General features: G+C 33.4%; 1 protein-coding gene and 2 long non-coding RNA genes across 50 annotated transcripts in view; 1 reads left to right on the plus strand and 2 right to left on the minus strand.

The window, feature by feature from the left end:
* mapk10 (mitogen-activated protein kinase 10) overlaps positions 1–6662 on the plus strand; it is a 135019-nt gene extending 128357 nt beyond the window's left edge. For 21 of the 47 annotated variants that reach the window (XM_087300174.1, XM_087300172.1, XM_087300165.1 and 18 more), the window contains one exon: positions 2046–6662. In XM_087300174.1, the coding sequence (XP_087156300.1) occupies positions 2046–2188 (143 nt within the window). In that variant the 3' untranslated portion in view covers positions 2189–6662. 47 annotated transcript variants of the gene reach the window in all.
* LOC147831842 (uncharacterized) lies at positions 1791–21414 on the minus strand. The gene is made up of 2 exons (XR_015520055.1): positions 21183–21414; positions 1791–2234 (listed from the first exon to the last, which is right to left on the minus strand). It is a non-coding gene; the product is annotated as an uncharacterized LOC147831842 (long non-coding RNA).
* Positions 16331–17578, minus strand: LOC147838780 (uncharacterized). 2 transcript variants are annotated; one of them, XR_015520038.1, is made up of 4 exons: positions 17558–17578; positions 17260–17376; positions 17049–17152; positions 16331–16469 (listed from the first exon to the last, which is right to left on the minus strand). It is a non-coding gene; the product is annotated as an uncharacterized LOC147838780 (long non-coding RNA). The 2 variants fall into 2 exon arrangements; XR_015520037.1 differs by lacking the exon at positions 17558–17578 and having other exon boundaries at positions 17260–17397.
* Positions 21415–21920: the final 506 nt, after the last annotated feature.

Here is a 21920-nt window from a genome sequence, read left to right on the forward strand (position 1 = left end):
TATATATATATATATATATATATATATATATATATATATATATATATATATATATATATATATATATATATACACACGTGTGTGTGTGTGTGTGTGTGTGTATTTTTTTTTATTATTATTTTATATTTTTCCCCCAGCAAATAAATTTGAGCTACTAATTTTTGAACCATTATTGTAAGTTATTAGATACACTCCAGGCTTCAGTACTGACTACACTAATGCATATGAACACATATAATATTGTAAAGCATCCTAAAGAAAATTAGCCCCCCTGAATTATTAGACCGCTTGCTTATTTTTCCCCCAATTTCTATTTAATGGAGAGCAGATGTCTTCAACACATTAATAAACATAATAGTTTTTATAACTCATTTCTAATAATGGATTTATTTTATCTTTGCCATGATGATAGTAAATAATATTTTACTAGATATTTTTTAAGGCACTTCTATACAGCTTAAAGTGACATTTAAAGGCTTAACTAGGTTAATTAGGGTAATTAGGCAAGTTATTGTATAACGACGGTTTGTTCTGTAGACTAATCGAGAAAAAAAAAAAAAGCCTAACAGGGCTAATAATTTTGTCCCAAATCGTGTTTAAAAAAAAATTCAATTGCTTTTATTCTAGCCGAAATAAAACAAATAAGACTTTCTCCAGAAAAAAAAATATTATCAGACATACTGTGAAAATTCCCTTGCTCTGTTAAACATCATTTGGAAAATATTTTTTAAAAAAGAAAAAAATTCGAAGGGGGCTAATAATTCTTTCTTCAACTGTATACATCAACAAATTGTCGAAACTGGTATAAAACACAAATAGCTATATTAAAAAACTCAAAATGGTATAGAAAAACAAAGTATATATATCCTCAGGATATTATTGTATTGTAAGGATATTTGTAGGTGTCCTTTTTTTATTTAATTTTTTTCATTACATTATAATATGGGTTATAATGCATATTGATACGCAAGATGGAAGCATTTTTCCTCATGAAATGAATAGTTAGGGTTAGTATTTTTAGAGTTACCAACTTTATATTAAATGATTTAAATGCTATGTACTAACATTTAAATGAATCATCTGTATTAATTAATAAAAATGCACTTATGAAAAAAATACCAGCATGTAGATACAGCTTCAGCTAATTCCTGTGGTCCTATCATTTCATTGCAGATCCTATCTGCGTTAATCATATCCTGCAACTTCATGAGAGCAGTGCTTCAGAATACAAAATACTAAAGTAGCTGAAACACCTAATATAGAAGTGGGACCAAATAAATCAGGATAAAGTGTTCATTATGATTTATAATTTGTAAAACATCACCTCAGACCAAATCCATGGACTCCACCCTTAAAGAACCAACTTCCATCCTTGTGGGATATTTGTACACATTTTGTTACTGTGCTTTTTTATATTTAAAGGGGTCATATGATGTTGTTAAAAAAGAGCATTAGTTAAAAGTATTTAATGCAAATCAATGCGTTTACAGGGTTTAAATTTTTACATACTGTACGCTATTGTTGTTTGTCTCTGCCCTAACTTTTTAATTTTACAACCAAACACACAGCATCTCCACAAAATGGTGGCGGGAGCAACAATATTACAGTGAGAATAAAAGTTACACCTTTCATCAGGGATTTGTGGAGATTTGTGTTTGAATTACATGTTTTGGATTAATCTTAAAGTGATAATTGGATGTCAATGGTTAATGGGTTCCAACATTTTGTTTAACAGAAAAAAACTAACTACAATTATTACCTGATGAGTAAATAATGATTAAAGTTGTAAATTTTGGGGGGAACTATCCCTTTAATTCTTTTAAGAGCATCTCTTTGGGTTTAACACCTTAGTTTTTGAGACTTTGAAGTGTTACAAGCTGCTCTTGCTCATAACAGATCTGCAGAGACAAAGGAAAACGTGAAATCTCATATGACCCCTTTGAAGGTTTCTGCTTGTAATATATCTTCGCCCTGTAGAGGGCACTGTGGCCTCGCAACTCTTTTTCGTTGTAACCGTTTTCCCCCCGTTACTTCCCTTAGCGCAGGTGCAGCCGTGAACAGCAGCGAGAGCCTCCCCCCGTCCTCCTCCGTTAACGACATCTCCTCCATGTCCACCGACCAGACCCTGGCCTCCGACACCGACAGCAGCCTGGAGACCTCGGCCGGCCCGCTGGGGTGCTGCAGGTGACTAACCGCCTGCCTGCGCAACCCCATGTTCTTCAGAAGGTGAACGGCTGAAAACAAGTCCACACAAAACCTCCAGATGAAAACAATATATGCGTCAAAAAATAATAATGTTTGCATTTTCATTCAAAGAAATGTCTGAATATGTATATTTATGACTCTCCACTAGTTGCTTTGCATCCCCTCATATCTCTGCTGAAAAAAAAGAACAAAAATAAATTATAATGGTTTTCTAGTGGGTATAATGGAAATTATATTGGTTTTAATGGAAATTGTGGGTCCTTTTTTGTTTGCTTTCTATTGGTGACATGCTAAAACCAATAAATCCTAATGGAATGTGTTCCAAAACACTAAAAACATTTAAAAATGTGGTTTTAATGGTTACAATTTGATGGCTTGTAATTGCTTTAATGGTGTCTATAGGCTACTGGAAACCATTGAAATTTTCTGTGAAGTTTTCCATTTCTTTTCTTCAGCAGGGACGGCATCCAAAACAGATCAACTTTAAGATGAAAAAAGGAATTATCTGTAAAATGTACATTGACTGGCTGATATCTAATACCTTGCAGTTTTCTGTGCTTCACTCGATGTGGCAGGGTGGGCTTTAATTTTAACGAGCACTGTACAATATTCAATCACCCCCTTGTCTTTTGCCATGATGTGCTGGTTTTGGGTGGCTGGTGTGTTCCTCGTAGGGTAGAATAACATGTACAATGGCGCCCCCTATCTTTTGTATATATGTAATTGTGTACAGCTGTGAGTGGGACTGACGGCCAGTAGAGGGAGTATTTGCACACCTTGCCACATCACACACCCGTTCCCCTTTTGCCTGTAGTCTTGCATGGTCAGAGAAAAAAAAAAGTAATTAAGCTAATTATAACATATATGTTATTCGTATATATACGAATATAAAGAACCGTGTTTATATAACATTTAAAGGTGACAGGAAGTAAGGCTGCTTAACAGGAAGCCATTGGGGTGTACAAGCACTGTCGCTGTCATTCTCTGACTTCTGCCTTCGTGTTTGTGAAACTCACCCTCTTTTCTGCAGCCTTGCATGCTGTGATTCACACTTGAAAGGTGTGTGACGAACGCAAGTCGAGAGCATGCGCCTCATTTTCACTTTTTTTGTTCCTCGTTTGCATCCACGCAAACTAAATCTCATCTCAAAACTCATGTTTTTGTGTTGGGAATCGACATGCTTACTACCTAAATTTCCACAGCAGGAGTTTATTTATTAATCCTCTTTATTGTCGGATTTGGGAAGTGCCTTTGAAATAATGCAGTTTCCTCTTAGAAAGCATGAATACAGTGAATGTGACGGGTATGGCAAGCTGTTTTTACATTTAAACTATTAACTGTACTGGAAAAAAAAATTCCCCGTTGTACACCGGTCCCTTTTTAGATACTAGTATCCATTAATTAGTTGTTATTCTTCAGCTAATAGAGCTTATTATTTTATTAAAAAGATACTTCTTCAATAGATGTTTGTTTTAAAGTCCTGGTGAAATCGAAATTTACAATGTTGCTTTTGCTAGCGCACATTGTTATTCTTTAGGTGAAAAAAAATGTTTTGTAAACTTCAATCAAAGTCTGACCATTTGCTTAGCATTTGGAGTGGCGCTCCTTGGGCTCGATTTTAACGATCTAGGCGCAAAGTCTAAAGCGCATGGTTCAAAAGCATTAAGGACTTGTCTGAATTTACTTTGGCTATTTTAAAGACAGAAAACTGAACGTTTTATAGTGAGAAAACAGTTAAACAGACCATTTGCATTGTGACGATAAAGAATGAGCCTCCTCCATTCGGCCTCTTTACTTCTTCTTTACTCCTTTTCTTACCTTTTAAGCACTGCACTGAAGACATTCATTAGCATACATATTTAATTTAATTTGTTAAGCGCAAAGATTTGTTTGAAAACTATTTCTAAATTCAGTTCTTATTTCCAGCAAATGAATAAATGAACAATAACATCGAAGTAGGGTCAAAGAAAATGAGATATCCAACCAGTTTCAGCTGGTCTATTGCGCAGTCTATTTTAATTCCTCAAAATAGCAACGCACCAACAATGCGCCTCAACACACCTCCTTTCTAAACTGACACACTCATGAGTCCACAAAGTGGCACAAATGGATTTGCTATTTAACAACGTGGTGCAAAATGTGAAAATTACAGTTTCGTTGGTCTGAGAATAGCAACACATCACACCAAACACGTCTTGCGCCTTATTGCACCCTTGTCTGATAATGTTAGTTTGATGACTTCCACCACAATATTCTTAACCACGCCCCTCTTACTGTTAGTTTACTATTAGGGAATGATGTGCAAAACAAATCCCCAACCCTACTCAATATTCCGTTTAAAGTCAGAAGTACATGAACATACTGAAATAAAAGTCTCAGCAACTTCCGGTTCATGTGGACTCACTGGTTGTTATTTAATTGATGCTAATAGAGTGAAGGAACTATCACATCACTTTGTAGGCCAATTGGCTGTTAGCATTACACTGGTTTTATTAATAAAACCCCCTATAGAACTTTCCCACAGGCTTTTTGAAGCATAGTTCATTATACTTACACGTGTTGTCCATCAAGATAACCTTTACAACATAATATAAAATTGATGACTTTTGAAATTAAAAATTTAAGCGCAAGCACTAAAAAGCTAACCTTAGGCTTTAAACTAACTACACAAAGGTAACTAGCCTTCTACGTTACCACTGAAATATTTCCGATAGCTTGTCAGGTTCATTTTTGGATGAATATTAATCCACACTATATTTTATATATGAAATTGCCGAGTTTAGCAACTTAGCAACTTATTAGAAACCGTGTAAAGGAAACTAAAAGCTTTAAAAGTAATGAGGAGGTGTAACTTGTGTTTAAAGTAGTAGAATAAAACGTGAAAGTATCTTGAGTTTGAGTTTACCACAGACCTTATTTCATTTAACCAAAAAGTCAGTTTAATTCCATCTCTTCAAAGTAAATTTGTAAGTGCTAATTTGCCCAAACGTGTCCAAGTTTTTGCATACAAATAGTTCCTTCACTCTATAGGCACATATTACTTTTTATTAGACACTTTTACAAATTATATGTATGCTAGTTCTTATTTTTTATTACATAGTAGTATTATTCATTACATTGCAGTAATTTATTAAACACTAGTAATTATTTCTTAGGTTCTCTTAACTATAGGATTCCTAGAAGCCAACATATATTTTTACTTACTAAGCTGGGCTATATACAGTATGCACAGCTAGGTCATTTCAGCCAACAAAAAAATCCAGCGAAAGGTTAATAGGAGTATTTCAACTTCATAAGCTTCCTTTTACGTCATCAATGTTGTAAAATAATTAAATACAATCAGTTAAATAGACTTAAGCATTTATTTAGCTTAAAATAAGAATAAAGTCCATGTAAATGCTAGCGCCGTCAGTAGCAGCAGGCTAGTGCAGAAACTCTATTGAAAATACTGGGGTACAATAAACTTTCATATTTCAAAGACATGGCAGGGAAAATGGAGTTTAATGCAGTGCTTCTTTTACATTCTGAAACCCACGTTATATCATCAATTTATCAGACAGTGAAGATCATTTATTTTTAAAGAAATCAGATCTTAAAAGTGGCGATTTTGTAATGGGAAGACCACAAGCATATGGGCTGGCTGACTGAAAATTAAAAGTCTGTGTGCATATACCCCATTCTGTAGCATAAACACTAGTACCTAAAGAATAAGCACTAGTATTGAATGAATAAACACTAGTAATTAATGGAAAAGATTCTGCTAGTATAAAAACTACTGGCATGAAAGCCAATTCTAGGATGGTTTGTACTGTAGGTTAAATGTTAAAGCAGCTTGCCAGAGGTGATCCAGGTGGTGTCGGATGTGTCAGGTCTGTTTATCAAGTCCCATAATTTCCTCTTCATATAGATTTCCTATAGTGTAGAGATCCAAGTGTCTGATTTAATGTCACTTTATGTGTAAAGAGGCACCTGGGGTAATATTTCTACACTCATCTGATCTGAGTCTTACAGTGGCTTCAAATAGTATTTGGATATTTATGTCACAATTAAAAAGGTCAAGACATTAAATAAAATAAAATAAAAAATGACAAAACAACCACAAAGTGTCCATATACATTAATTTTAAGCCATTTATTTAGCATCTTTAAACTGTTTCTCAATTTGTTATATTGATTCATACGTTTTTAAATGTGTCTAAAGTGTCCAAACACACATTGTGGTCACTGTTTGTTGCAATGTAACCCCCCTTTACATTTTGAAAAAGTCAAATAATGTAGTTTCAACTTTCAAACACACATGGCTGATGTTTTAGTACTAGGTAAAGTTTAGCCTCATTGGAAAAAACCATTATGAAGTACACAGTAATTTGAACATATAATATTTAAGTTGTACCGTTTTTGTTTTGTACCTGTATTTGATCCGTGTACTAAGCATTTTAATAAAGGGAATGAAATGCACATTCATTTTTGGGGTTTGTTTATGTAACTAAGCTCTCGTTTTCTAACTCATCATCACTCTCTTTTTTTTTTGTCTATGAAATTAGTTTTGTTTTTCAGTGGCACATTGGTATGGCATTGCATGTTAATAATCAGATCCAGCGAGAACATGCTGAAATATGCACAGGTTTTGCTTTTTGTGTTAAGTTGAAATCAGTCGCACACAGTTATCATATTTATTGAGTTTAATTACATATTCTAACCGTTCATCTGACAGAGCTGAATATGAAATCATTCAGGTGCTGCTTTATTATGCTTAAACATAAAACCTCAGAATTTTGATAATCAAAAGCCATTTAAATGCCCTATATATGTGCATGAACCATGGGATTCCCAAAATTTTCACTGTAACAATCAACATAATAATGCACATCATCTTCAGAAAACAGAGAGGGCTTGTGGGAGGTCTCCAGGCTCTGTAATTCAATATGGCTGCTGATGTTTTTTTTTTTCAACAGGGTGGACTCGTACAGTATAGTAAAGGTAGCTTTTGTATTTCAATTGTTAGAAATCAATTCTAATTGTAAACCGTTATGTTGTGTATCCAAGTCGATCGCATTTCATTTTAGGATAGATGGACAACAAGGTCTTCTTGCATTTTATATTCAGGTTATTTTTCTCGCACAGGGTTAATTTTTGGCAAATCCATTAGCGCAATCGTCCATTTTGAAACTTTGCACCAGTTATGAAACATTATCTTGATCTATTAACTCAAACAGTACTTTTTTTTTCCCCATGAAAGCGGTTAAAATGAGTCAGATTTCAGCCCAGGGGTGTGCATTTCTTCCACGGTGCTTTAAATAAAATTATAAGTGGGGATTGATAAGTCAGAATGGCTTCTGATAGCTGTTTCTGAATGTTTGTGTTCGTCACATTAGCCACTTTCACACATTAAAGCCAGTAAATTGCCATAAAATTACTAGACTTAAGCAAAATTGCTCTGTAATTAAAAAAAAATTTAAGATACAATTAACATATTGGCGCTGATAGCCTAGTAGTTAGTATGTTGACACACAGCATGTGTCAATATGTAGACCCTAGTTCGAGTCCCAGCTTGAGACTTTGCTGATTTTTTTGCCTCTCTATCTGCTTTCCTGTCTCCACTATAATATTCTATAAAAATACAAAAGTTAAAAACCTTATATAAAAATATACGATTTAGACATCATTACAAAATACTATTTTTCTAAGAAATCAACCATGGAAATTAGCATTAACATTGTGCAGTTTTCTTATTTCTTCTTCTTATTATTATTATTATTTATTTACCTGTCCATTTTGACAACTTTGATTGATGGGCATAATGTGTGCATAATAATGTATAAATGTTGTATAATAGTTGAAGGGATAGTTCACACACACAAAAAAAATACTCTCTATTGACTCTTCCTCAAATGGTTCCAAACCTTTACAAGTTTATTTCTTCTGTTGAACAACAAGGAAGATATTTTGAAGAAAGATGAAAATCTGTACCAATTCAAATTGATAGAAAACAACAATACTTTTAAAGTTAGTTTCATTTTTGCATGAACTATCCGTTTTAAGCCCAAATTATACTTTAAATTGTGTGTATATATATATATATATATATATATATATATATATATATATATATATATATATATATATATATATATATCGTATGGTGAGCTTTATTGCATCATTAGCTTAGTATACAGACACTTCACATATGAACAGCCTGATTTTTCTAACAATCAAACAATGTGTGATTGTATTCACCACTTTGTGAACGAGTGTCCATTTTTAATGGATAAATCTTTCTACACTTCATATGTCAGATGCATGTTTGTGCATGCTATCAAACGGAGTGTACTTTGAAAGGCTGTAGGTAAAGCATATGTTAAATTCAGTATAATTTGGGGTATTGCTATAAAACCACAGATACTGTAGTAACGAATAATAAATCACAGAGAAAATGAACTAAAGATGAGTGATACATTTTTGTACAGCATATTTTAAATCATTTAAAAAGCAGATAAGTGCACTGTAAAGTGTTTAGGCACAGGAAAACATGTTCAGCAACTAATGCTATGCTAAGATAATTTTTTGGATTTCCTTTTTTTAAGTTAAGGGGTTGTAAACAATATATTTGGGCTGAATTTAAACAAAAAAAAAAGATAAACATTGAATTGTTTGTTTAAATTCAAACCATACAAATTGTTTGCAACAATTTTGCAGAAATATATATTTTTTCAGTGTATATGGAAGGTAATTGGGGACAAAATTATTTTAAATTTGACAATGTAAACTATTTAATCGAATTTACAATTAGTTTACCTTAGAATGCAAACACGCAAAGAAAGTTTAAGTGTGTTTCATAACAATTGTACCTCAACATAATATGTCTGATGGTTGCATATGTACATGCAAGTATAGAATGCTCTTCATGAATAAACATGATGTTTGTATAGAGTAAAAATGAGATCATATTTCTTGAATCATCAGAAATGCAAAAATAGTCTAAAATACAGCAATTTAACTGGCTTTTGTGCTTTCTTAGAAAGCATGAGAGCTTACTTTAAACAGTTTAAACAGTAAAACACGTTTGGCAACAGTAATTCAATATGGAAGGCAATTTGGGACAAAATGTGTAAAATTTGACAATGTAAACATACAGTTTAATCACATTCAAGCATCAAAACTTTAAGTTTTCTTTGGAATGCAAAGACGCAAATAAAATTGAACTGTGTTGAGGTACAATTTTTATGAAACGATATAACCTCTGATGGTTGCATATGTAAGTATAGAATATCCTTTATGAATAAACCTGGCATCTGATGTTTGCATGCATTAAAAAATGGCTTTTGTTGCTCGTTCAATCTGCTTTTTACAAATTTAAGTGGATTGAACTTAAAACAATTAAGTTAACAATATATTTGTGTTGAAACAACATAAAGGAATTGTGTGGAAATCTAAAATACAGCAATTTACTGTGCTGCTGTGCTTGCTTAGATGGTGGCATGGTCAAACTGAGCATGATCAGAATTCACAGTCAAAAAGTTGGCACTGATTGCCTTTCATAATGCCACTTTTTGTTCACAATAACATTGTAGTTATCATTAACATTAACTTCTCATACCAGAAAATTGTCAGAATTAATTTTCTAAAGTAAAATATTTTCTAAAGAATCTATTTGCGCACAATCTTTAAACAACAATCTATCTGTAAATTATAAATAAACCTGATATTTTGTGTTTATGTATGGTAAAACATTATCGTTTCAAATGCATCCACTTATACATTGTTGGTGCATTATCATGATCAAACTCCATAATCCGATACTGTTCACACATACTGTAACAACAAACTCATAGTTTACATTCACTTTCAAATTATTACTATCTTTATTATTAAAAACATGTTGTTCACTCAATCCCTAAACAGCAATTTACAAGTGTGTGAAAGTGGCTAATTTTAAAATAGTGTGGCTTCTGAAACCAGAATCCATTATAAACCTGTGACCCAAACACAGAAAAGTGTTTACCGTGGAATGGCATTGTGGGTAAATTACTGAACGAACATGGCAGTATTGTTAAGTTTGACTTCGTCTTGTAAAAGTATGGGTTTGTGAGCAGGAAGTTAATATTTGGAAACTTAATGTGTTATCATTTAAACTCAATCTGACTGGTGGAGATAATGGCCTTATGAGGAAGAGTTGTAAAATATTCCCGGGTTTTAATTAAATCTGTTATAAGTCCAGTTTAAAATGAACATGTTCATTATCCAGTCTTGAATGTTCATCAAATAAATGCATGTCTCGGTAAACACATCTGTCATGTTATGTTTGAAATGAAGCTATTTGAATGTTCTGTTTTAGTATGAAATGGGTATTTACATCCAAACAAACTGCACAACAATATAGAGCTGATGACTTAATGTGTCACTGCAATCAAAGAAAAACACAGAGCAATACAGACCATATGATCATTGACTTTCTTTATGTATACTTTGTTTTTTTTTTACCATCCTTTTCTCTTTCTTTTTTCCTCCCCAAGCTCATTCTTATTTTATTTTATTTAACCTCTTGATCCTTCCCACCTTCCTTCTTCCCTGTTTGTTGTTCCTTTCCTTCCTTCCCCATTCTTTCTTTTGTTCCTTTCTGTTTCACTTTTAAACAGGGTCACACACTGGACGTAAAGTGCCATGCCCCGATTTTTAGAATTGAAATTTTCTATAAGGACGCGCACACCAGCATCACCATTCGCCACATCGTCGCCTTGGAATTATAAGGTTCTATCTGCGTTGTAATTGATTTTGAAATAATGAGCTTTAAGGTTTTTGTATTCCATATACAGCAAACAATATGTGTGTAACAATTCTCTTTTACACATTAACAATGACAGAGACCCTAAATGTAAATCATCAAAATTCTCTTAAATTTGAAAACTGGGGTAAATAAAACAGGGCAACTGCAGATAGAACCTTCTAGTTTTAAAAATTCATTTATAAGGGTTCATCTAGCAGATAGATAATTCAAGCAATACTTTTCAAGAAATACAATCAAAAATATATATGATTTGGTGTTGTAACAATATGCTGAGGCTTAGGAAAGTAAAATTATTGCTTTCTATAACTTGACTTTGATTTTGTGTTTCTGTCCCACTGTCAATGGAGCATTCCGGCTAAAAGACAAAGAAAGCTGTCCTAAAATGTAAACAACCTATAAAAGAACATCACATAATGTAAATACATTGTCATTCAATAATATGTCAATAACTCAATTTTGACAGAACCTTATAATTCTAAGGTGACGATATGTTTGTGATGCTTAGCAACATATAGATATAATCTAATGAAAAGATGAGGCATGCGCTGTGCAACCTGCTTTATTTTGTTCCGCTGTCCTACTTTATTTCCTTTCTCCCCTTTACTCCTCCTTTTCTATATTCCTGTTCATGTCCAGCCTGATCTCATGAGAAAACGTTTTTACGTTGTCAATTTAGTGGCAAATTCGTATGAATTCAGTTCAGTCTTACAAAAATGTATGATTTAAAAAAAAAAGGCGTGGCACCAAAACCTGCCCCTAAACCAGGGGTGGGCAAACTCTGTCCTGGAGGGCCGGTGTCCTGCACAGTTTAGCTCCAACCCTAATCAAACACACCTGCTTATAGATTTCTTGTGATCTTAAAGACACTGATTAGCATGTTCAGCTGTGTTTGACTAGTGTTGGAACAAAACTCTGCAGGGACACCGGCCCTCGAGGATCAAGTTTGCCCATCCCTGCCCTAAACCCTACCGTCATTGGGGGATGAGCAAATTGTATGAATGATATTGTACAAATTCATATGAATTAGCCACTGATTTAAAGTTATGAATTGCTATGAGATTAGTGTCATGTCTCTTTCACTTACTCTATTCCTCCCATTTCATCTACAAAATCCTTCCTTCCTTTTTTTGTCCTGTATGTTTCTTGTTTCCTTTACATCCTTTTCATACCATTTACCTTTACTCTTTTCCTTCATTTTTCTCTTTTGAATGGATCATTTCTCTTTTCTTACATCGTTATTGATTTTTTTTCAGTCTTTCCATTCTCTCAGCGGTTTCATATTCATCTTTTTTATGCCCATTTCTCTTCCTTTCCTTACTTATTTCCTCCTTCCTTCATGTGTTCTTTTTTCTTCCCATACTTTTATTCTTGCTACGGTTTCCTTTCTTCTTTTTAAATGTCCTCCTATCTGCCTTCCCTTCATTTATTCCCTTCCGTCTTTCTATTCTTTCTGCTGTTTTCTTTTCACCTTTTTATTTTCTTTGTTTTTTCCTCTTTCCTTTAAATTTTTCTCCTTTTTTCCTTCCATGTTCTCATTTTTTAGTGTTCAGTTATTCTTCCATACTTTGCGGTTTCATTTCTACCCTTTTTTTGTTATCTCTGTTAATCTTTCTCTCCTTACCCGTTTTCTCCTCTTTCCTTTTAAATTTCCTCCTTCCTTCTTATGTTTTCTGTCTTCTTATTTCTTCCCATGCTTCCATTCTTTCTGCTGTTTCCTTTCCTCCTAAATGTCCTCCTATTTTCTTTTATTTTTCCTCCCATCTTTCTACTCATTGCTGTTTCCTTCCCATCCTTTTTTATTCTCTATTTACTCTTTTCCTTTTAAATGTCCTCCTTCCTTCATTAATTTTTTTCCACCAGCCTTTCCATTCCATCCCTTTTTATTAACTCTGTTTACCTTTTTCCTTTCTCTTTTCCTTCTCTTTCCTTTTAAATTTCCTCCTTTCTCCCTACTCATCCATCCTTCAGTTTTCCATAATCCTACACTTTTTTTCCAACCTTTTCCCGTTTTTTCTTTTTCTTCTTCGTTTTTTGGGGGCTTCCTTCCATATCTTTATTTTCCTGCCATTTATTTGTTCTAAGGTTATTCAGTGTCAGAGATCACAGTAGCGCAGTAACGCGTCTCTTGAAGTGTGGTTGAATAACGGGTTGTTTTTTGTAATCATGAATTGACAGCGTGTGCTAGATAATGTGACGAGTCTAACGGTGATGTTCAACTCAATCTTTACGGTTTCAGTTTGACTCGGATGTTATTTTTAAGCCTCTATCTGTGCTGTCAGTGAGCCATTCTGTGGAGAGTTTCAGATGGAGACCGTGGTTCTTCACGCAGTGCTTTTTAACCATTTTCACACCTCCCGCTCCAGGCTGTTATTTAAATCAAACTATTCAACAAATGCAAGATAAGATGAGAAAAAAAAAAACATTTGAAAACGTTTAAATGAAAATTAAAGATTTCAACAGCACTATGAATTGCTGTTAGCACCCGACATTTTAACGGTACTGTGTATGTAATATAAATATCTGTATGTGACTGAAAATAAACTCCTTTGACCTTGAAATTAATTGTCATCTTTTCTTGAGTTTGCATGCCTTATAATTGTGCTACAGAGTCTATCTTCAAGTGCGGTGATAAATTTGTTTAGATTCCATACACAGTGTATATGTATATTCAGCTATTGAAAAAAATAGCAAAATGATTCATTCATTCATTTTCCTTTAGCTTAGTCTCTTTCAAAGGTCACCACTGCGGTATGAACCGCCAACTATTCCAGCATGCGTTTTACACAGCAGATGCCCTTCCAGCTGCAACCCATATAGGAAGCACCCATACACTCTCATTCACACACATACACTACGGACAATTTAGCCTACCCAATTCACCTGTAAAGCATGTTTTTGGACTTGTAGGGGAAAACAGAGCACCTCACGGCAACATGGGGAGAACATGCAAACTTCACACAAAAATGCCAGATGACCCAGCCCAGGCTTGAACCAGCGACTTTCTTGCTGTAAGGTGACAACGCTACCCACTGCACCACCACACCTCCTAATTTGTCACATTATTAACTAAAAAGTAGTGCAAATATCAAATTAAATCCACCCACTAGGTGGCAGTAGGACTCTGTCTTACTTAATTTAAATGGAGAAACTGAACAAAACATTAATACATCAGTAAATATGAAGTGATGAAACTGATTGCATTTATAGATTACTTACCAGGTATATGTGAAGATTTCATAATGAGTTTTACTCATGCTGGAACATTTAGTTATAATAAATAATATAAATCTATATTCATAGCAGTATCAAAGTAAAATAAATTAATTATTAATTAAAAAAAACTTAATTAAATAAAACTAATTGATAAGTGAAAAGGTTGCAAACATATTTTTCTTGATAAACAACACCTTATTTCGATTCTTAATAATTTACACAATCATTTTCAAACTCAGCAGTTCAGCATTGAAAGAGAAACATTAAGACACATGCCCAATACTGTAATATTGTTAAATCAGAATGTGCAATGTTAATATTTTCAGTTGTACATTATCCAGAAAAGTCTCCCGTTCATTCAAAGGTAAAACCCTGTCCTGATGTTTTATCTTACCCATCAGATTATGCTACCAAACACTGTATTCAAATTATTCTGATGTTGGGGTTAGGGATTAAAGAGGTTAGGGCGATATTACAGCTTCAAATCACACTACTTCACAGTAAAATTAACACTGGTAGCAAAATTTTAAAGGTTAGGCCTAGGCGTTGCTAGATATAAAGCTTTGGGCACAGCACCCCTCCAAAATAAAATAAATCAATTAATTCTAAATCAATTAATTAAAAATGATAAATAAATGAGTACTATTTTTATTATACAATTATTGTTTTTAAATAAATAACAGAAATTATTCCTAAATGCAACTGGAAAACAATCTAAAGACAAAACTGGAATGATGCTAAGATAATTTAAGATTTTTTTTTTTGCATGAATATTAATTTTATAAGAATAAACTCTATAGAAAATTCAATAGAGAACAAAAAAGATGTTTTATAGAATTATCTGTTTTGTGTGGTTTTACCCAACTCAAGGCCGAGAATTTGGTTTATTAAGTCTAACCTCCCTGACTTCATCCCTCCTTTCTGCTTCATACCAAAAAATCTATCAGGACAGGAGCCATGCAGTAAAAGTAAGATAACCATCATATTATTTAAACTTTGTTTTGTCGACTTGCAAAGCTCAACGCATTAGCGGCGTGGCTATTTTTTCAGTGTGCAAGTTCAAAACCGGATCGGGAGGAGAGCAGAGCAGCGCGTCAGCGTCAAGCAGAAGCGGTGTGTGTGAGGTGCGCTGGAGGTACATAGGAGGCTATGTTTTTTTTTTCTGCGCACATGCTCAGTTTGCTTTTTGACAACCGTAAACTGCATTGCTTTCATCAGTGTTGGTTTGGTTGCACATAGAGATTAACGTCTTTATTCTGGGATTTCCACTCTTAATAAATACACCTACATATACACTGTAAAAAATTTGACCTTAAATTCACAGTAAATTACTGGCTAATAATTGCATTACTTTCACAGTAAATTACTGTATGTAAATTCACAGTAAATTATTGTGAGGTAGTTCACAGTAATTTACTGTGGTTTTGTCACATTAAATTATTGTGAAATTACAACCATATATTGTAACTTTACAGTAGATAATAAAGTCTGTTACTGTGATTTCACAGTATTATCTTGTAGAATTAACTATATTTTACTGTGAATTTGCAAAACGATTACTGTGATTTAGCAGTAGGTTGCAGTTTAAATACCTGATTTAACTGTACAGTTACAATTATATCCCGGATTACTGTAATTTAACAGTTTGGTGCTGTAAAATTTCAAAGCAATTTTAGGTCACACAAAAATGAAAATTCTATCTTGATTTACTCACCCTCAGGTTGTTCCAGCTCTGTTAAAAATGTTTTTTTGTTAAACACAGGAATAAAAATATCAAATAATCCTCTTTGTGTCCAAACAACCTGAGGATGCGTAAATGACGACCGAATCTTCATTTTTGGGTGATCTGAGAAGACTCTAAAATCAAAATAAAAACAAACACACATACATTTTACAGATTTATTTAACAGCTTAATGACATCTGTGTAAACATTTCAGAAAACTTTCAAAAGGTGAAGGTGAAGCCTCAAAAAATACTATAAGAACATATTCATAAAAAAATCTGACATCATATGTAGCATACATATAAAAAGCAGTGCTTCAGAGTGCGCTCTCTCTGTCTCTCATTATATATATATATATATATATATATATATATATATATATACACATGAGAGAGAGAGACAAAACTTCTTGCTAAATTAGGCAGTCGTCTATTCAAGGTCAATCATTTTCCTGATAATTTTACACACTTGCTGGTTGATGTGTCTTCTCTGCTTCTTTGACTTCGTCTGTCTCCCATCTCCAAACTGGTGCCCAAAAAGCACCTATAAGCAAAAGGGCAGACAAACAGTTAGCTTCATACAACACTACTGGGACACTACTGCTGCACTACAGAGCAAAATTTCTGTCAGCTCAGTTTGAACATGCTGACAATACTGTAGCTCAGTCAAACTGCAATTATTTAAACAAAAACATCTGAAAAGCATTTCCATCACAAACACACAATCAAGAACAGTTCAACAACAAATAGTGGTTTTAATGACCTAGGCAGAGCATTTTAAAACAGTTGATTTGATTTACATCTTCTGTTTACAGACTATAATCTAATGCTGGGTTCACACTTATTGCAAAGTTAACACATGCATCACAGCACTTGCTCTTGAATACTAGCAGGATGTTTCTTGCATCAAGCTAATTTTTTATGATTTAAATATTAGGAAAATTTTGCAAAAAAAAACTTGATTGAAGTGATACAGCACTTGTGTTGTATTCATTTCAATCAAGTTTTTTGCAAATATTCCAAATATTTTTCAACGTTTTTTGAGTTTCACTTAATTTGTGCTGCCCAGTAAAAATTTCCCACTATTTATGCATTTGCAATGACTTGCATGTAATCCACTCACCTGAATAGGTAACTTCACATATGGTATAAGAGCCCCATCCTTTTAAAGACAGCTTTCCCTCTGGTCTCCAGCACAGACAAACAATTTGTGTCTGCAACACGGCCCTTTATAACAAGGGGACAAGGGGAGTCATGACTTGTGCTCCTATACATTCCTTGTTTAACCCCCCCTAAAACAAGCCCTCAGTTACAATATTTATTGTAGACATTACCTTAAATTCCAGAGTGCAAAAGGCAACTTCAGCATACTTCAGTTTCAGACCAGATTCAAAGTCAGTTGTGAAATCCAGGTGAGGTCCCATGACCACTCGACCCTCCAAGGAATAAGACTAAAAGGGGGAAAGAAGGATTAAATTAGAGGTGTTTGTGAATAATTAAATTTGTTTGTAGAAAAAAAGTTGACATTCCATGCTCTGCCTATTAAAAACCAAGCAAACAAACACACATGCCCAGTAAAATTGCTAATAAAAATAAAAACTATAGTTTAAAAAATCTTTGTCTAATATTTACTACTACTGGAGGTACTGGTGGAACTTCTGGAAGAAGAAAAAGAGTTTGTACAAGAAACTGCTCACAACAAATCTGTGAAAAACCTGACATTTAAATATCTAATAAAAATGAGGAAGGCATCAACATTACCTTTAATAATCAAGCAAGGGTTGATTGGTAGCATCAGTGTTTCAACATCAGTGGCTGTAAAAAAATTTGAATATAATAAGAGTAGAATAAGACTCAACCTAACACACGCACGCACACACTCTATATATATATATATATATATATATATATATATATATATATATATATATATATATATATATATATATATAGGTTTAGATTGTGATAATGAATTTAGGTTATATTTGTGTGCTCAGAATTTACTCACCTCACACTTTAGCTATTATCAGGTACACCTGAACACCAAAAAATAAAATCTACAGTTAGTGACAATATACAATTAAGTTAGTTCTCATTAGTAAATGTTAGCACTGCATTAACACCAGTGAGAAATATACAATATGTACTGTGTTAGTGTTAGTTTAAAAGAATACAACTGAATTGTATTATAAGCCTCATTTAATAAAACAGTTAAGACTTGTTTCATAATGAGATTAGTTTATTTAACTAACTTAACGTTACAGTGAACAAAATTAACATACATGATGGTCACTAACAGTTAACCGTAACGTTAACTTAAGTGAAGGTCAGAGCTTACCTTAACGTTATAGTCGTTTCACCTTTACTTCAGTCTTGTACTGAAACAGAAAATGCAGTTAACAAGAAGTTAATTAAAGAAAATTCCCTTTCTTTTTTCAGGAACTAACTTTAACGTTATGCTAATACCTCAGAAAACACTACAATCACCATCTGGCGTCGTTAATTTCTTGCTTTAAAAAAAGGCGCGCTTAAACCCTGTCCGTGCGAGTACAACTAAAGTACTCGGTAAATTCCTGTTAAATGACATGCACTATACAGAAATACACATACAACAATCATTTAACGGACAAAAGTCATATTTTAACACTTACTGAGGATGAATCCGTTGGGTGAAGAGACGACGGCGTTGTCTGTGGTGATGGCGCTTGTTTGCGGTCGAGTCGAGTCAGTTCTGTTCAATGAATCGGCTCCTTTAAGTGAACAGTAAAGAGTCGAATTCGGCTCCTTTAAGTGAACAGTAAAGAGTCGAATTCGCCTGAAAACGATTCCGTTTTGTATAATATTGTAAGACGCAAACATATAATTCATTAATATTTCATCATATTGCTTGGTTCGTGTACTGCTTGTACACGAATTGCTTGTTGATCTGTTGATCACTTCGAGCTCATGAACACGTCTGATAAAATATCTGAATCTGATTCAATGTCACACGAGTCCTGAACCGAAGCAGTGCAAGAGTAATATATTGATTGAAATATAAAGTTAATTATTTTCTTAGCCATTCAAAATATTACATATCTCTGACTTTAACAATAAGAATAAAGTTCGTTTGGAGTGTATTGAGAATTATTATTTTTTCCTCCCAGGATTCATTTCGCACCAAGCTGCATCAAGCTGTAATGGTGGATGAGAAGGCACATAATATTATAAATATTGCTTGTAATATGTAATGAAATAAAGTTTTAACACTTTTTCATGCGAGAATGTAGTTCTTCAAAACTAAAATCTGTGGATTGTTAGTAAAGATTGTGTGTAATTTTAAGTGTGTTTTGCCGGTAGCGGAGATCTATGACCTCCAGGCGGTAACGGCGCTCTTTACTCATGTATCCGCCGAGAGGCGCCTGTCTTCAGGCTAGACATTGGGACAATTGCCCCGTCTTCGATGGCTCTATATGCGTCCGAAAATGAAGTTTTAACTGTTTTTCATGCTAGAATGTAGTTGTTTAAAACTCTAATCTGTGGTTTATTTATATAGATAAAAAAATAATAATTTATATATATATATATATATTTAATTCTGAGATTAGTGACCTCCAGGCGATGACAGGTGCCCAATACTCATGAAACCGTCTAAAGCAGACATTTACCCTGACATTGAAATAATTGTTGGCTGTTTAACAGTCTTTGGTTTCATTAATTAATTACTTTTTATTCCAGTTTATTATGTTTTGGCTAAGCACACAGTTATGTTCATTAAATATTATTTCCTATTCTATGTTAACTGTATAAAATTAAATAAAGGTACAGTACAATCAAAAAGATGTTGGTAACCAAATCGTTTTGGGGGCTATAACATTCTGTTATTATCTGTTAAAAGTTCATTTGTATTAATTTCTACGTTGAGTTTAAAAAAGGTTTGAATTTCTATAACTAACGTGCAAAAAATATAGCCCTTTTCACAGTAATTTGCTGTAATCATGCTACCTGCCGTAATTTCACAATAAAATTATGAATACAACATATTACTGTGAATTTTTCAGTTAAATACTGTGAAGGGATACTAATGTAATTTACTGTGAAAAATTACAGTAACTTGTTGTGAAAACCTGGAAATTTTTTACAGTGTAAGTAATCTTAAAGCATTTACTGGGGCACGTGCCCCAGTAAGTGGAGTCTAGCGACGCCTCTGGAGGTAGGACCATCTCACAAGGTAGGACAATTTGACAGAACACCCGAACTAAAAATACACTGCATTGCCGAAATAGGAAATTAAAATTAGCCTACGTCATTATGAAAAGGGTCTACTGGGCTGAGGACAAGGTCAATGACAGGGTTTGTACATTTGTAAAGCGTTTTTAATAAAGAAAAGAAAATCTGAGAAAAAAAAAATTAATGACATATTCCTTTACAGAACAACTTACAGAAATCAACCATTTAGAAATTTCGGGGATAAAATATAGGATTTATTCACTGCATTTAGGCCTATGTTTTTATTTCAGGGACAATGTAAGTTTCTGGTAGAATTTCTCTTTTACCACACAATATCAAACTTTTAACTTCGGAACTGTAAATAAGTTTGCCCTAACCCTATTTTAATTTGATATTTGCAAGAAGTGTTAATAATTATGAAGAAATCTCACCTGTGGTCCACAATCCACTTCTCTAAAGTCAGCATTAATGTTAGGATTTGATAACATTAATTGCTTGCTCTGTGTGATTCCGACATTTCAAAAATTCTTACTAAAATTATTATTATAATAAAGTTCTGTAAATCAACATATTTTTATTTGTTGTTTGCAAGAAGTGTTAACAAATATGCAGGGAAACGGTGTTTTATATTATTCATTGAAAATAATAAAGAAATCACGCCTGTGGTAAACACTCCAGTTCTCTGAAGTCAGCACTAAAAGTTAGAGTTTGTTAATATTAATCACTTGCTCTGTGTGATTCCGACATTTCAAGAAGGTCAAATTATCCTCTTCATCACATCAGATCACCCATGGAGTTTCAGAATAATTCTCAAGCTTTTTTCTAAGTAATTGATTATACAGTTCCTACACCAGCTGACCTGAAAAATGGCATGTGCTGTCTGGCCTGAAGTAATGAGCATAGTCGAGATTTTTCTGTGAAAGACCATAATTAGGTTTCAAAAAAGGGTAACGTTACGTGTGAAAACATTGAACTAGTTTCCCGATTACTTATTAGACGCACATGTGTGAGAAACCTAGCCAAAAGCTCCAACCACAAAAGACCTTACCTGAGTGAGCTTCACAGGAGCATTTCTTCGATTATGTTTGTTGATTGTAGCCCAATCTGCTTGATTTGTTGTGTTTTTAACAGCTGTCGTTGATAACATTTATACAAGCTGACATAATGATTTGAACCCTGTGAGAGTTTATACTAACCGTCAGTTTCTCCCTTGTTTTTCTTCAGTTGCCGTCGTCAGCACTGAAAGGCACATACAAGTGTGTATTTCCGTGGTTTGTGACACATTTCACCTCATCTCACATTCGCTATTGTCCTAATCTGATGCTGACGCGGTTTTAGGTTCATTAGTTTCGTTAATTAAGGAGAACAGCTGATGAAGGTTAAAGAACAAAACAGTGTTAGGTTTTCCAAAGAAATTTTTAGCAAATTATTTAAATACAGAAGAGTATTTTCATGATTTCATGAAGTAGCTTCACTTCGTATGATGAGAAAGTTTATTTCTAAATGAATGAATGTTTGTTAAGAATATGAAAATAGTGGTGAGAAAGTTTGGGGTTTACAATTCAAAGCAAAAAGGAAGAGCTTTTTCTGTTAATCTTTATTATTATTATTATTATTATTATTATTATTTATTTTTTTTAGAATATATAATATGTCTTTAGAGTGGAAAAATAGTTCTTTACAATATTCCACTGAGGAAAAACGGTTATTTTTAATAATAATAATAATAATAATAATAATAATAATAATAATAATAATAATAAAATTGGAAATCTATGGCATCACT

Source organism: Danio rerio, chromosome 21 (genome assembly GCF_052040795.2).
Source record: "Danio rerio strain M-AB ecotype USA chromosome 21, GRCz13ab, whole genome shotgun sequence".
Taxonomy (NCBI): domain Eukaryota; kingdom Metazoa; phylum Chordata; class Actinopteri; order Cypriniformes; family Danionidae; genus Danio; species Danio rerio.